This window comes from Palaemon carinicauda, chromosome 9 (genome assembly GCF_036898095.1).
Source record: "Palaemon carinicauda isolate YSFRI2023 chromosome 9, ASM3689809v2, whole genome shotgun sequence".
Classification (NCBI taxonomy): domain Eukaryota; kingdom Metazoa; phylum Arthropoda; class Malacostraca; order Decapoda; family Palaemonidae; genus Palaemon; species Palaemon carinicauda.
Window position 1 is genome coordinate 40,129,319 of NC_090733.1, and position 15,000 is coordinate 40,144,318.

Consider the following 15,000-nt stretch of genomic DNA (forward strand, 5'->3'; position numbering starts at 1 on the left):
GTTGTTTTAGTTGTTGTTGTTGATGATTTATTGATAGTGACAGCAGTGGTAGTGGTGGTAGCAGTAGCTGCAATATGAGATGGAGCAATGGTAGTATTGATGGCTTTTAACACAAATATGCAGGAATTACGGGCAGCATTATGTTTAGGATTGCAATGAAAAAAAAAAAAAATCTGTTTATCAAAGGTATACTGCTTTGCATCCTTCCATTTCACATTCTTTAGAAGAAATACTGATTTTGAAAGTAAAGCGATATGTTAACTGAATGGCATTATATGATCAGTAATTTATTTGCTACTCTGATACAAAACTTCTATATTTGTATTTTCAGTGGAATAATATCTTTAGACGCCAACTATTTTACCCAGAATTTCTATATAACTGAATCCAATTACTATGACAATATTGATAACTAGCATATCATAATACAGTTTATCTATATTTTCAATTTGAAATCCAATTTGGAAACAAACTGATAATCACAAAAGCTTCTTGCGTGACAAGATTCTATGAATATTAATGTTCGCTTCCAGTGAATACGTAAAAGACCGTCGACATTCCGCTCCAATTTGTTCCCTGCTTCAGAAATTCTTGTGTAAGAACTTTTTTTTTTTTTTTTTTTTTTTTTTACATCTTTCTTCATTGGATAGTTTGCCTTAGGAGTGATTGATTCATGACTGAATGCAGACATTTTAAGGCAAGTGTCCGAAGAAATTTTGAGATTCTTTTTTTTCTCTGTTATGACAAATATACTATATTTTCTATCAATGCGTCCAAGTGAGATGCTGATATTCTAGAATGTTTTTTTTTTTTTTTTAAGTAGGGCAAAGTAACAAAACAAAAGAAATATTGATCAAAAGCTGCTTCAACGTTTATTATATAATTTTACAAATGGAGATCTTCTCCCCGGAAGACAATAGACTTATACTAAACCCGCCAACTAATATTTCACTACACAAGGAAAGTCCGGAAGAAAAATTGAGGAAACTGGGTCTATGAAGGGAAGTCCAAACCGGAAATGAAGTCACTTAATGAATTTATAAAGGAAAGTCCAATTATGAAATAAGGGACATGAAGTTGTACCAAGAAATGATGGAACTTGATGAGTCCCTTTTAAGAAAATATTTGTAGAAAACTGACAGTGAATTGGAGAAGATTGAAAAAAGAAAAAAAAATAGATATTATGAAGAAATGTAGTATTTTGTCTTTACCTCATATCTTAGAATACAGATATATTCAGGCGTTGGCCAACTTACACTTTAGAGCTTTAGACATAAAAAGGATAATATTGTTTCCTTTTACCAAATACTTTATGAGCTTTACATATACACATATACACAAATATATCAGCCGATATGTCAGCCAAAAATCATTGAAAAGAAAACTAAAAAATTAAAATCCTTTTTTTTTAAATCCGATTTTGATTAAATTACATTATTTATACAAAGTGCCCTTGTCACGATTCTTGTTCAATTTTAACTAAATTCTGGGTTTTCGACGTTCAAAAAGGTAGCTAAATTTATTATGAATACTGTCATCATACCTTATGAAATTTAGAGTTGAACCTTTTCCTGTGAATTTGTGGAAATGTTCAGTCTCTTGTCAACAGACAATTTGGATAAAATGCCACTCTCCCATTTAAACTCTCTTAATATATTCTTTATATTTACAGATATATCACAGTTATGACAACTATTTTTCATAAAAGGTTATGTTTAATCTATTGTAATACATATTTGAGTGCAAAATATGCAAAATTATACATTTCTTTTCGCCTTATTAATCATCATCATAACAAAAGTATTAATTTTAATTGTTCAACATCCATCGGTTAAATGACACTGACAACAATTATAGTACGAGTAATTGAATGACAAGTCTCATTCATCGAGACTAGAATACTAGTGAGTTTCCGCTATGACTCCAAAGCCTCCCAACGGCTCCCCCTCCACCTCCCTGTTCCCATGCCACAATCCCCCTCATTCGCACACCTCACTTCCCAAGTGTGTGTAATAGACTAACAAGCTATGATTGCTCAACATCCATAAAGGAATTCCACGCAAAATAGGTGCCTTCTGAATAGCTGTAATCCTTGTCATTGTTAATCTCCTATGACTTTCATTCCTCCTCCTTTATTCTCCTGTTCCATGATTTCTGTGGGCGTGTCCCTTAAGTAAAAGTAGATAGAATTCAGTCTCGACTTCCTTTCTAATTCATAGATTCATCCCATAAAGGCAAGAGTCAAGAAATCCCTTCGTGTTCCTTATTTCTCTAAATGTGACTTATTTCCATTATGAACTGGTACCATACTTAACAAATATCTTTCATGTAACTCTTCGGGAGTATAATGAGCTCATATGCTAATAGTTCCTATACATGAACAAATTTCATCTTTTTATTACAAGTCTTTAGAACGTCTATAGATCAACGCATGGCAACAAGGAGCCATGCATTGAGTAATGAAGCCAGCCAAAGACTCCTCTCTGAACTTGCAGTCGCATCAATCATGGTGGGAATCATTCCCTGATTGAGATCCCTCCAGGAACTAGGGAATCGGCAGAGTGTCGTCCAAGCTTCATCCAAGAAAGCCGGAATCGGGGAAGTCTCGACAAATGTAACAAGACATCCGGGAATAACGGGGATTCTCGCATGGATATAATCCAGTTTATTTTCGGTTCTCCCAGCGTGATTACATATGAATATCTTATCTGTATAAGGAATGAGCGTAGGATATGAAGAACGAAGAGAGGCATGTGAGGAGATGGAATGAAAGGAAGAGCGGGAGGGAACTTCTTGCGCAATGTGCACTGCTGGTTGTGGTTTGCATCGCTGCCGGTGTCTCGCCTGAAGTGGGAAAACAAAAAGATTATTAAAAATGGGGTGTTCATTATATTCATTGGTTTTATTTCACAATTAATTTTGTTTGTCGATGGCATACAAAGTAATATCAATTACAGATCTATTGTATATTGCATAACCATTGGTTTTACTGTGCATTATATTCGATTTTTCTTTGGAATATTACACTGTGAAATTAAATTAATCATATATATATATATATATATATATATATATATATATATATATATATATATATATATATATATATATATATATATATATATATATATATACATACATATATAGGTATCAAAAGCTTTACAATGCCTACAAGGCATCATAATCACCAAACCAATTAAATCTTCCATGGCATTACTATTCTCATTATCTTCCATTATATGTGACAAAGGTATTTTGCCAAGATTCCAAATCATCAAATATAACCATTGAATAATATATAAAAAAAACTCTCTATGAAGACCTGATACATTGTCATGTCTTTGCTGTCTCCTAAATTTTAGGGCTAACCTTTTTTCTACAGATCTTATATGACATTATAAACCATATGAAAAGGAATGTTTCCATATGAACAAAGGCCATGCAATAAAGCACAAATTCCCTGAAATTATGGTTCAACTTGCAATACTTTAATCCTGTTCTCTTGGATTTCGTTAATAACAGAGAAGTCCAAAGGAATCAAATTCTAGTCGTTATAATGCTACTCATTTATAAAGGATCTACTCCCAAGACCGTAAGCTAATTATAAAACTCTTTTAATAGACCGCAGGGAACATAATTTAAAAATTCAATCATCTCTTGGGTACTTTTTTATCTCTCTCTCTCTCTCTCTCTCTCTCTCTCTCTCTCTCTCTCTCTCTCTCTCTCTCTCTCTCTCTCTCTCTCTCTCTCGTAGATTTTTTTTTTTTTTTTTTTTTTTTAAGGGAGAAGCTTCAGCTAGAACTTATTTACAAGAACGATGGAGCGATTAAAGGATGTAGTATCCTGTAAGCTTTTCGTCTCTCCTACCCACACTAAATTCATATTTTACTTTTTTCACAGTGAGGATTTATAATAGAAATTATTTTAGCTTCCCATTTCTCATAATCTTGGGGTTATCATTATCGCTACTAATGCAATTTATTGTTCCTAATACAATTCTTTTTTGGACTAGTTTTTACGACACTTTTGATAGTTTTATATTCTTTCGGATTATTATTATTATTATTATTATTATTATTATTATTATTATTATTATTATTATTATTATTATTATTATTATAGATGGAAATTAATACTATCGATTGTACAATGAAATACATTTCTATCCTACAGTTATATCGAACCTAAGACCTAAATTCGAATTGGAAATTTATTACTACTATTATTAAGAAAACAATGCTATCAAAATTCATCATCATTATTAAGATACAATACTACTCTCCAAATTTACAATAATTAATCAAAAATCATAATACTCTCGAAATTTATCACCATTATTAAGAAACTGTACTAAAAGCCCCGTATACTTACTCCTCAAAACATGGACCATTCTTGAGACCCGAGGAGCATTTGAAGGCTTGCAGGCATATTTTCCTGAGTCCCACATAGTGGCGTTATGGACGAGCAAAGACGACCTTGTAGTATCTCCGTCGTGTGTCGTCTCAACGCTAATGGCTCGGCCTGGTTTGCCGTAGTTCACGAGCTAAAAAAAAAAAGAAAAACGTAAGAATGAGTATTTGTAGGAATGAAGATATTGATATCTCATTACGTCACACATAAACACTGCTAGAAATAGTACATACAATCATTATTCTTCTGTAAGCAAATACTGCACTTTACTGTTACAGATGCCTCTGATTAACGAATTTTCCGCCGTATATAGTTTAATGAATGAGGAAGGAGCCTTTGGCTCCGGTTATGTAATCTTAGGGCAAATTTAAATTCCACTGGCCTAAGGTAATTGGAAAGGTTAACTATGGTCCAAAATTTACATAACGATCTTACCTTATCCCTATGATACCATAAGATGAACTCGGGCGGGGTGGGCGTGAAATGAACAACACATGTTAGATTTAGTGTGCTGCCCTTGTCAAGGTAGATCTCTCCATCGCCCACAAGTTCTACCGTTGGGACTGGAATGAATGTGAAAAGATTTTATGTTATTAACAACTATTATGAAAATGAAATGTTTAAATTGTTCACATTTAGAATTTAACTTTCATTTCCTTGTTGAGCAGGCAGTATTGACTTGAAAAAATTTATATCTAGTTATTTTTTTTTTAATAATTATAAAATTGACTTTCGTTAAGAATTGTTCAGGTGAAAGCTAGGGTATATTCAATAAGTTGGAAATGAAAAGCAAATAAATATCTCGGTATTTTTCATATCTACAAATTGCCATAATTACTGACGTTATTTCATCTTTATATTTTTTTTCGTCAATTTGAGGAAATAATTACTAAATAATTTGGTCCCAATTGAGAAGTTACCGTATTATTTGCAGCCAATGAAACGCAAGTCAATTTTTATTTACTTAGTAGGCCTATTTTCACAAAAAATAAGGCATCACCATATGTGATGCCTTCTCAATATTTTTCTAATGATGAGATTTGGACGGCAATCAAATAAGTGAATAAAGAGCATATACTTATGTTTAATCGTGTTACTTATCATGAAACTACCACGATAAAATATACAAGTACTAAGTGAGTGGAGGTATGTTTTTTTTTTTTTTTTTTTTTTTTTTTTTTTTTTTTTTTTTTTTTTTTTTTTTTGCTGCAAAAATTTAGAATTTTATGAAACCTGCTGTCAATGAAAATTCGGTCATACAGATATATGCTTAATGGTTCGTATTACGAACCATTACAGGTAGTGTTTACTTTTTGTTTCCAACATTAGAAGTCGCCTGGCCTTAAAGAGTTCTTTCTTGATGAAGGAAAACAGTTCACCTTAAATATTTTTCGTATTGTATGTCTCCTTGTGTATTCTCATAATATCCTATCCCCTTCGATCCCCCTGTTGTTTATTAACACAGAGCTAATATATAATTCCCACCTATGTAGTGATTCCTTGATTGTCAAATAACATCATCTTAGGTATTAATTTTATGTCTCTTTGAATAGTAATTTCATAAAACATTTCTTCTAATTATGTACCCATAACCCTCACCATGCTTGTATCAATCCATCGGCAAAGAGAGTTTGTTTAAAATTCTAACCTCAAAGTATTCATTAAAAGTTCCTATAAATCTCTATTTCATTAAACGTTTCCTCTATAAATCTAACCACAAACCTTATCATGCGTGTATCAAATCCATCGACAAGAGAGCCATTTTAGAATGCTAACAAATTATTCACCTTACGACTCTTTAATCTGTTATTTCTAGAATTTATTTCTTTATTCATCTTTCCATAAATCTTATAATACACATATCAAGTCCATCTGCAAGAGTCTATTTAGAATACTAACATCAACACTCATATTTCCATCATCAAACAAATTTCCATAACAAATATCTTGAAATCGGGGTAAATCTCCAAGGGGCCAGAAACGTAGAATCCTTATAGTGATCATATTCATGATATGGTAATTCACTATTCCAACCATTGTATTCCCAAACCGAATATGGATCGTCAATCAGCGGGTTTTGTTACTGTTTCGTGCAACATTTTCTTACGTTGGTTTCTAAAAATAAAGTTAGAATAATGTTTTCACGAAGGCCTCATCCGAAGTTTGCAGTTTCTGATTGAATTTAGTGAATATTCATAATTCCCCATCCGAGGTAGAGAGTAAATATTTATCATACCTTGTCCAACTATCCAGAATTCTATTTTTTTTGCTTTTTGGTTTGGGTCACTAGGTTAATGAAGTCTCTCTCTCTCTCTCTCTCTCTCTCTCTCTCTCTCTCTCAGAACTAAATTTTAATAATAATTAAAAAACTAACTGCATCAAATAATGTTCCCATATATCTCTGGCATAACGATATACACAAGGAGAAAGGGGTTGAGGAGACATGGGAAGAGACAGGGGGGAAGGTGAGTAAAAGAGAATAGTTTGTTCAGACATCCGTCTTTCCGCCTTCGAGAATCTAAATTCCGGACGGGCATGTAACAGTGCCAGACTTGTAAAGACGTGTTGGGCGAGAAAACCTGGAACGCCGCTTGAGCTATATATACTGTATACTGCTGACTTGTTTCTTTTTTAGCAGGTGCTTTTATCAGGCAGGAATTTTGTGGTTTCAATCTGGCATGGATTCTCCTTTGCAATGACGAATTATGATTTATTTATTCAAACGAAATGACACGAAAGGCGCGCTATTTCCTATTCGTGAATAGCCTTACATGCCGTATCATGATGTGTTTTTTTCAAATGATTATCTCGATCTCAATCCCATTCATAGTACAAACAAGAAGCAAGAAAGAATAACAGTAACTTACCAACTACATTGAGTTTCACAGCAATTGCTGTGACAGGCTTTGTGGAGATGGAACACTCGTAAAAGCCCGAGTCGGCGGTCGTGGGCCTCCGAATGACCAAGATCCAATCCCCTGTAGTTGCATCTCTGTGCGCGGAGAATCTCTCATCGTTCGTGAACGTGAAGGATCCTACTGTCAGTACGTGGAGGTCACGGTGACGAATCCATGAAACCTGTGGTAACAGTAGTAGTAGTTTTATCATATCATGAAGAAACAGTAGTGGTAGTAATAATAATTGTATTTATGCTTATGTTTATAACCTATGCCAACTAAGAACGGCGGTATCATTTTGCTTCTTTCTGTGTGCTATAGCATAACAAACAACAAATGCAACTATTTCAATCAATTCTACTGCAGGACAAATACCTCAGGCATATCCTTAATTATGTCTGGGGTTTTGCCTGTTTTCTTCACCACGCTGGCCAACTGCAGATTGGTGATGATGGGAGGTTTTCATCTGATCGCTCACAGCAAACCTACCTAGTATGGGTGTATCTAACTAGTAGAGCTCAGCTCATCATGGCGTCCCACCAATCATTTTACCGCGTTAAGGTATCCCCACTCAGAAATGGCATAATTGTGTATTAATGTACTTAAACATATTTATAAATTGGCTCCCAATAGGTGATTAATTTTCGATGCCTATAAATAATCTAATATATTACCACTCTAAATGCAGTACTTTTTCTCCCGCATTAAGAAAAGTATTTTCAACTTTCCCAAATGAAACCTGCTTATCATATAGCATAGAATTTTAATCTTGATTGATGACATAAATCGTTGCATATTAATACTAGGGATATAAATATAATAACCATTGATGCATTGGAACTAATTGATTAATTCATTATTAAGTGACCTTTATGAAAAAGTAATCGTTATGGAATAAACATGATATTGTTTTGGATATTAGCAATAGATACAGTAAATGCAAACAGCTACTGAAAAACATACAGACTTGCGGTTATTATTATTATTATTATTATTATTATTATTATTATTATTAGTAGTAGTAGTAGTAGTAGTAGTAGTAGTAGTAGTAGTAGTAGTAGTAGTAGTAGTATTAGCAATAAAATCCACAGAGCTCCTGAATAACGTACCGACTTGGCACCAAGGTTCCTTGGTTTGCAGGGTATATGGGCTGGGGATCCGACTGAGGCCACCACCTGCTTCGGGGAATCCTCGGCGAAATGTGGCTCCTTTGGTTCATTGGGGTCAAACTCCGGGACAACCAGCGGCTGTTCTTCTCCTTCCTTTGTGTTGCTGTTGCGGGCGTCCACCCTCACCTTGCTTTCCACCACCACTACCATTAGGCTTACTTCTGCAGGAGAAAGGGGGCGTTGATTAGCCATTTAACATTAATGAGCAATGCATATGCTTGTTAGGGTTTGTTTGTGGAGATGACGGTTTATTAATTGAAAATTAGGAAAATGTAAATTCGTTTGTGGTTTATGAAGTTCGGTATCATATGGAAAAATTAGTATTTTGATATATAGTTGAAATATTTAATTATCAATTATTTTGTCTAAAGATTTTATCGAGGTGTTAAATGAGGACAATATTTCTCGGGTTGGAACGTCAAAATATTTCAGCGATGCATGAAAAATATAGTTTAATGGACTCTATGGCGTGCATATTTTACATACAGGTGGGGGGGAGGGGGAAATTATTTGATCCACTTTGCAAGCTAAGTATTTCAGTAACAAATGTAAATGACTGAATTGATTATATAACAAAGAATGAGTAAAAAAAAAAAAAAAAAAAAAAAAATCTCGTTCACGTTGTACAATTGTTGGTGTAATTACCAGAAAAGAATATACAGTATTATTAACCAGTTTATTTAAAATTTTCAAAAGCAATTGAAAATATAAATTATTGCCTAAAGGATTACATAGATAAATAACTATTGTGGAAAAAAAAAATATTACAATAAGTAATCTTTCAGGAATATTTCATCAACATTTCAAAATGAATCTCCATAGTCGTGGATGTAGCATGAAATACTTTAGTGTTATTGGCATTAGTCCTAGCCTAGCTAAAACCCTAATTAAAATAAATAAAAAAGAAAATAGAAAAAAAAGGTTTATAGCCGCTAAGATTTCAAATGGAAAAGCAGCTCAGTGCGGTGCTGATATGTAATGAACAAAAAACGAACAAACTATAAATGAAAAATAATTAAAAGTTAGAAAATGTATTAACATCATTACCAACGTTAAAATAGTCCAGTTAAATATATAATATGAAAAATGGCAAACTGTACAAGCAGGATGCATTTGCAGCAAGTTTGGACTTCTCGAGTTCTCTCGAATCAACTACCAGATTAGGAAGATCATTCTATAATCTGACCACAGTAAAAACAAACAATGAGAATACCGAGTGATAAGGAGCCTGAATATATTCCAAACGCTAATGGGGTTGATAAATTTCCGTTACACAACTACACAATGACTGAAATTTTCAACAAAAATTCACAAAAACATATTTACTGAAAATTCGAAACAAGCCAGATCACATGAACTATATATATATATATATATATATATATATATATATATATATATATATATATATATATATATATATATATATATATATATATATATATATATATATATATATATTGTGTGTGTTTGTGTATGCGTACGTTCATAAAAATGCATGTGTCTTTACATACATGTGCGTATGTGCCTGTGTGCAAAGCTTCCCCGTAACTCAAAACAGACAGGCACAGATAGAGTCCGATAAAACCACCGGGGAATCACGCAGTGCTCGAAACGTCAAAATGCCCTGATTACATCATGCTCTGGTGCCCTTAATGAGGGGCACAGGCAGCACCGCTGGGGGTGGGACGGAGCATTCACCAAGCGAATGTCAATAATTGCAGGGATGTTAAATGGCGACATTAGAAGGAAATTAAGAGGCCGGAGGATGCAATGAGTTCCCTATCTCCATTCACGTATGAAAGCAGCATTAATGACAGGAAAAGCTGAAAGCAGAAAGCTGGTCTCTGGGACATGGTAGATAATATTTAATTTTGTTCGTTGCTCACACTATTTCAGTGCTAAATTCTTTCTTGCCTGTTTATACGGAGAGAGAGAGAGAGAGAGAGAGAGAGAGAGAGAGAGAGAGAGAGAGAGAGAGAGAGAGAGAGAGAATTTGTAATTGAATTCTCTATAAAATTGATAACTTAGATTATCCTAATACGATGTCTAATGAAGTTTTTTATTATTTTCCAGCGCAAGATATTAAAGACTATTGGCTTTATTCCATATGATTTTATTGGCATTATAAACGTGTCTGTGTATTGCGTGCACTTAATTTTGTGTCGGTGTGTGTGGGCGTTTGTGTCCTTACATTCCGGTTTATTGTAATAACTACAATAAAGGACCAACGAAATAAAGTTCACTAATTGTTATTTACGTGTGAAGGAAGAGATTTTCTCTCTCTCTCTCTCTCTCTCTCTCTCTCTCTCTCTCTCTCTCTCTCTCTCTCTCTCTCTCTCTCTCTCTCTCTCTTCTACTGTTAATATCTAGAAGCAATTTGAATGTAAATTTATATTTTCTACTGTCAATACTGAATGTATTGAATATCTTGTATTCATAACAAAATCGTTTATATGTTAGCTCGAACAATCTAAATATGCATATGAAATAAACATGTTATTGTATTATGAACATGTGTTGATACCCACACACCAAAGGAGGCAGATAAGCATAACTTCTGCAAATGTGTTGATAAAACCTGATGGTATGTATTTAAATAAAAATGTCTTAACGCTGATATTATCGATATATTGACCTGATGACGAGTCGTCTTATCTTATTGGAAAATAAGGCCTCTTGTCACTTACATGTGTTGTGCGTGTGTTTAAGCCTATTAAAACACACACGCGTACGCATACACATACACACTCACACAAACACACTCACAGACACACGCGCACGCACACACACACACACACACACACACACACACACACACACACACACATATATATATATATATATATATATATATATATATATATATATATATATATATATATATATATATATATATATGTGTGTGTGTGTGTGTGTGTGTGTTTGTGTGTGTATGTGTGTGCATTCATGTAAATATATATGTACAAAAGATCCTACTACCTACTTAGCAAAAGTAAATAAATTTAAAAACTCTTAGATCCCAGGGGGGAAGAAATCAATATCCCAGGTGGTTAACCACTGAATTAGACTTTAGGGTGTGGTTTAACCAGGATGCAAGGGCGTGGCCACATATGAGATTACAGTACTTCTCCTTATCGATGGACCATATAGGCTTCCGTGGAACAGAGTACAGCATGTAAACTGGAGACTCTTCAGGAATTGCTGTTCAATTATTTGTTTTCAGAAGAAATACTGACATAGGCAGCAGTTCGGTGCTCGTTTATACTTTTCCTCATAATTGAGTGAAATTCTGCCTTTTGATAATATCAATAATAATAACAATATCCAGGTAAACCACACAACTTAATATGTTATATGGTCAAGAAGATGTCTCGATAGGCAATGAGTTATTATGAAAGTATGAGTAAATTATTATTATTATTATTATTATTATTATTATTATTATTATTATTATTATTATTATTATTATTATTATTATTATTATTATTAGCAGTGTCAAAATAAAAATAAAAATCCTTCAACGTAATAAACGAAGGTTTATTCACAAAAAGTCGAATAATATGCATTGATTGAAAAAAATGTAAAGCTACAAAACATATTAGCCTAAAAGCAACGACCAGAGGCGCTTTATATTATTAGCATTACTTGTCGTCTTAAACTGTGTTGATCGTGAACAAGTAACCGTATTTACTCAGAGACTTCGTTCTCACGTGACAATGATTGCATATTCAGCTGACATACCTTCATATTTATATCACTATCAGTTCAGGCAACACTGATCGACATAAACATTTTCCTAGAGCTACAATTTTACCTGTTGTATTCATAATACAAAAATGCAACATCAACAGTGAAGGAATGTCGCCACAGAAGCATATAAGCAAATCTATATTTTTCTTATATATAAGAGTTTCCCGAGTTGACCTTCGACTTCCAAGTAAATAGAAAAAAAAAATAAAAACATTGCGAAGATAAGTCAACCTTTTGTGCCTTGCGTGATAAAATTCGGTCTGACCAACAGAATGAGTCATTCTTTGCCCAAAAGCCAAATAAGAGAATAACAGAAAGGATATGCGAATGATAATTCTATCTACGTAAATTTTTGCTGTCATGCAATATAGTTTTGGTCATCATACTAATTAATAAAAAGTTTTACCATTCAACCTGTCATCATGCGGTCTGAGATTAGAAATTTTTGTAATTTTTTTTTTTTTTTTTTTTTCGTTTGCGTGGATATTTTTGTAAGGGATGGTCAGTACTCCTTATTTTCTTTTACGTCCACATTTGGTTATGTTTAATTAATTGAAGGCAGTGTAGCACTGTAATAATGGAAATTGTAGTGTTTATACATTACTGAGAATGCAATAAGTTGTTCAATAGATGAAAATGGAATTATTCCCAGTTATATTTGTTGACGTGATTCTATTTTGCACATGAAAATAATGTCTAAAATGCATTGCGAAATATTTTTTCTAATCGGGTTTTTTGTTTTATAAAAAAAAAGAAAAAAAAAGAAAAAAACAATATTCTGAGAGAAACGTTTGTGAGTTTTTGTTATATGTAAAAGCAGTTATGTTGACTCAGCCTGATTATGGCATGAAAGTCAAATGTAATACAAATAAGCAAATAAAATAAAGATAAAGTGTAATCATCTCATTGGTAAGGTTAGCACGGAACAACATTGACACAGCTAGGGAAAATAGTATTGATTTTAAAGGATCAAGTCAAAATTTCTACCAAACATGTATAAAGGTTCTTCAAAGATGTATATTCCAAGTAGCTGATACATAAAAACTAAGAAAGTTTGTGACTTCAACAATTTTTTTTTTCTTTATAAAAGGGAAAACTGTTACTCAAAAACTTAAACATCCATCAAACAAATGAAATAAAAGCAAAACTATTATTAGTAGTCAGAAAAAGTAGTTGAAATAATAAAATCTACATAAAAGAACAGAGGGTAATAAGGACATCTGTATTTTTTACTCACTTGTTAAACAAAAGAAAAGCAGGTAGCGTAATATCCAAGCCGATGGCATTTTCTTGGAAGCAAACGGCAGTCGATAAACAGACACTTTTCCACTGTCAATTCTCTCCTGGTCTGACAGGTCACCAGAAAAGAGACCTCACTTGCTGAAGGATTGCTGAGACCATGTTCAAATGATAAAGATGAGGGAAATCGAAGTAGATTGAGCCAGTTCCAATGATACTCCTTTCAGTGTCAATAAAATATATTTCACCTAGAATAACGTCACTAATTCCTTTAATTGTTTGTTCTGCCGTAGTATAATATAGTCCTATTTTACGATATATTTCCTTGTAGCATTAAATACTTTCATCTTTAATCAAATTATCTGATTATTGTTCACAGAATATTCACTATTTCCTTTTCAGTAATCTTTATGCTGAATCACCCATTTTCTGCGTAAATGGTCTTATTGGAATGGAGTTTGTCTTGCTGCCACAGGAAAACTCATTTTTATTTTCAACGAAAAAGTCAGATCTTCAGTAATTCTTTTCGGAAATACTTATCGTTGGTTGATATTCCTTTGCTGTTCTGCCTGAGCGTACAATCTGTAAATAGATATAAAAAAAAACTCTGAAAATCAAATGCCAAAAATACGATGAAATTCATGTCACGTTGAACAATTTCCAGTCTGGTCAATTTCAAAATTCCTGAATCATATATATATATATATATATATATATATATATATATATATATATATATATATATATATATATATATATATATATATATATATATATATATATATACACACACACACATATATATATATATATATATATATATATATATATATATATATACATATATATATATATATATATATATATATATATATATATATATATATACACACATATATATATATATAAACACACACACACACATATATATATATATATATATATATATACATATATATACATATATAAATATACATATATATATATATATATATATATATATATATATATATATATATATATATATATATATATATAAACTTGGATAATTATAAATACTCTCTCTCTCTCTCTCTCTCTCTCTCTCTCTCTCTCTCTCTCTCTCTCTCTCTCTCTCTCTCTCTCTCTCTCTCTCCACAACAAGCATACAAAAACAAGAAATAAATTCCAAGTACTATTCATAATATCATCATCCTTGTGGGACACTAAAAAAGAAAAAAAAAAAAAAAAAAAAAAAAAAAAGGAATTGTGGCTGATATTGATACGTGGTCTTTTCTCTTTGTTTGGATGAAATGCTAAAAGTACAAAGTTGATTTCATGCACTTAATTTGTGTATGTCCTTTTTTAAATTATTGCTTCATAATTATAGAACGAGGACACTTGTTCAATCAGATTGCTAAAGCTGTTTAGCTTGTAATAACTTGAACTAAAATAAATATATATAAGATGAGTTTATTTGCTATGGCACCTAGGGTGAACAAAACATCTCAGCGGTACGCAAGTAAATAAGTGAATCTCATCTCAATGTAAAT

The 15,000-nt window shown here is 32.5% G+C and overlaps 1 protein-coding gene across 2 annotated transcripts in view; it reads right to left on the reverse strand.

Annotated features, from left to right (window-relative positions):
- Positions 1 to 861: 861 nt before the first annotated feature.
- Positions 862 to 15,000, reverse strand: part of LOC137646968 (zwei Ig domain protein zig-8-like) — a 37,368-nt gene continuing 23,229 nt past the window's right edge. For both annotated transcript variants that reach the window (XM_068380039.1, XM_068380038.1), the window contains exons 2-7: positions 13,467 to 14,050; positions 8,417 to 8,637; positions 7,278 to 7,488; positions 4,846 to 4,973; positions 4,372 to 4,543; positions 862 to 2,844 (exon numbers count right to left, since the gene is read on the reverse strand). In XM_068380039.1, the coding sequence (XP_068236140.1) occupies positions 2,705 to 2,844; positions 4,372 to 4,543; positions 4,846 to 4,973; positions 7,278 to 7,488; positions 8,417 to 8,637; positions 13,467 to 13,515 (921 nt within the window). In that variant the 5' untranslated portion in view covers positions 13,516 to 14,050 and the 3' untranslated portion in view covers positions 862 to 2,704. The remainder of the gene's footprint in view (positions 2,845 to 4,371; positions 4,544 to 4,845; positions 4,974 to 7,277; positions 7,489 to 8,416; positions 8,638 to 13,466; positions 14,051 to 15,000) is intronic.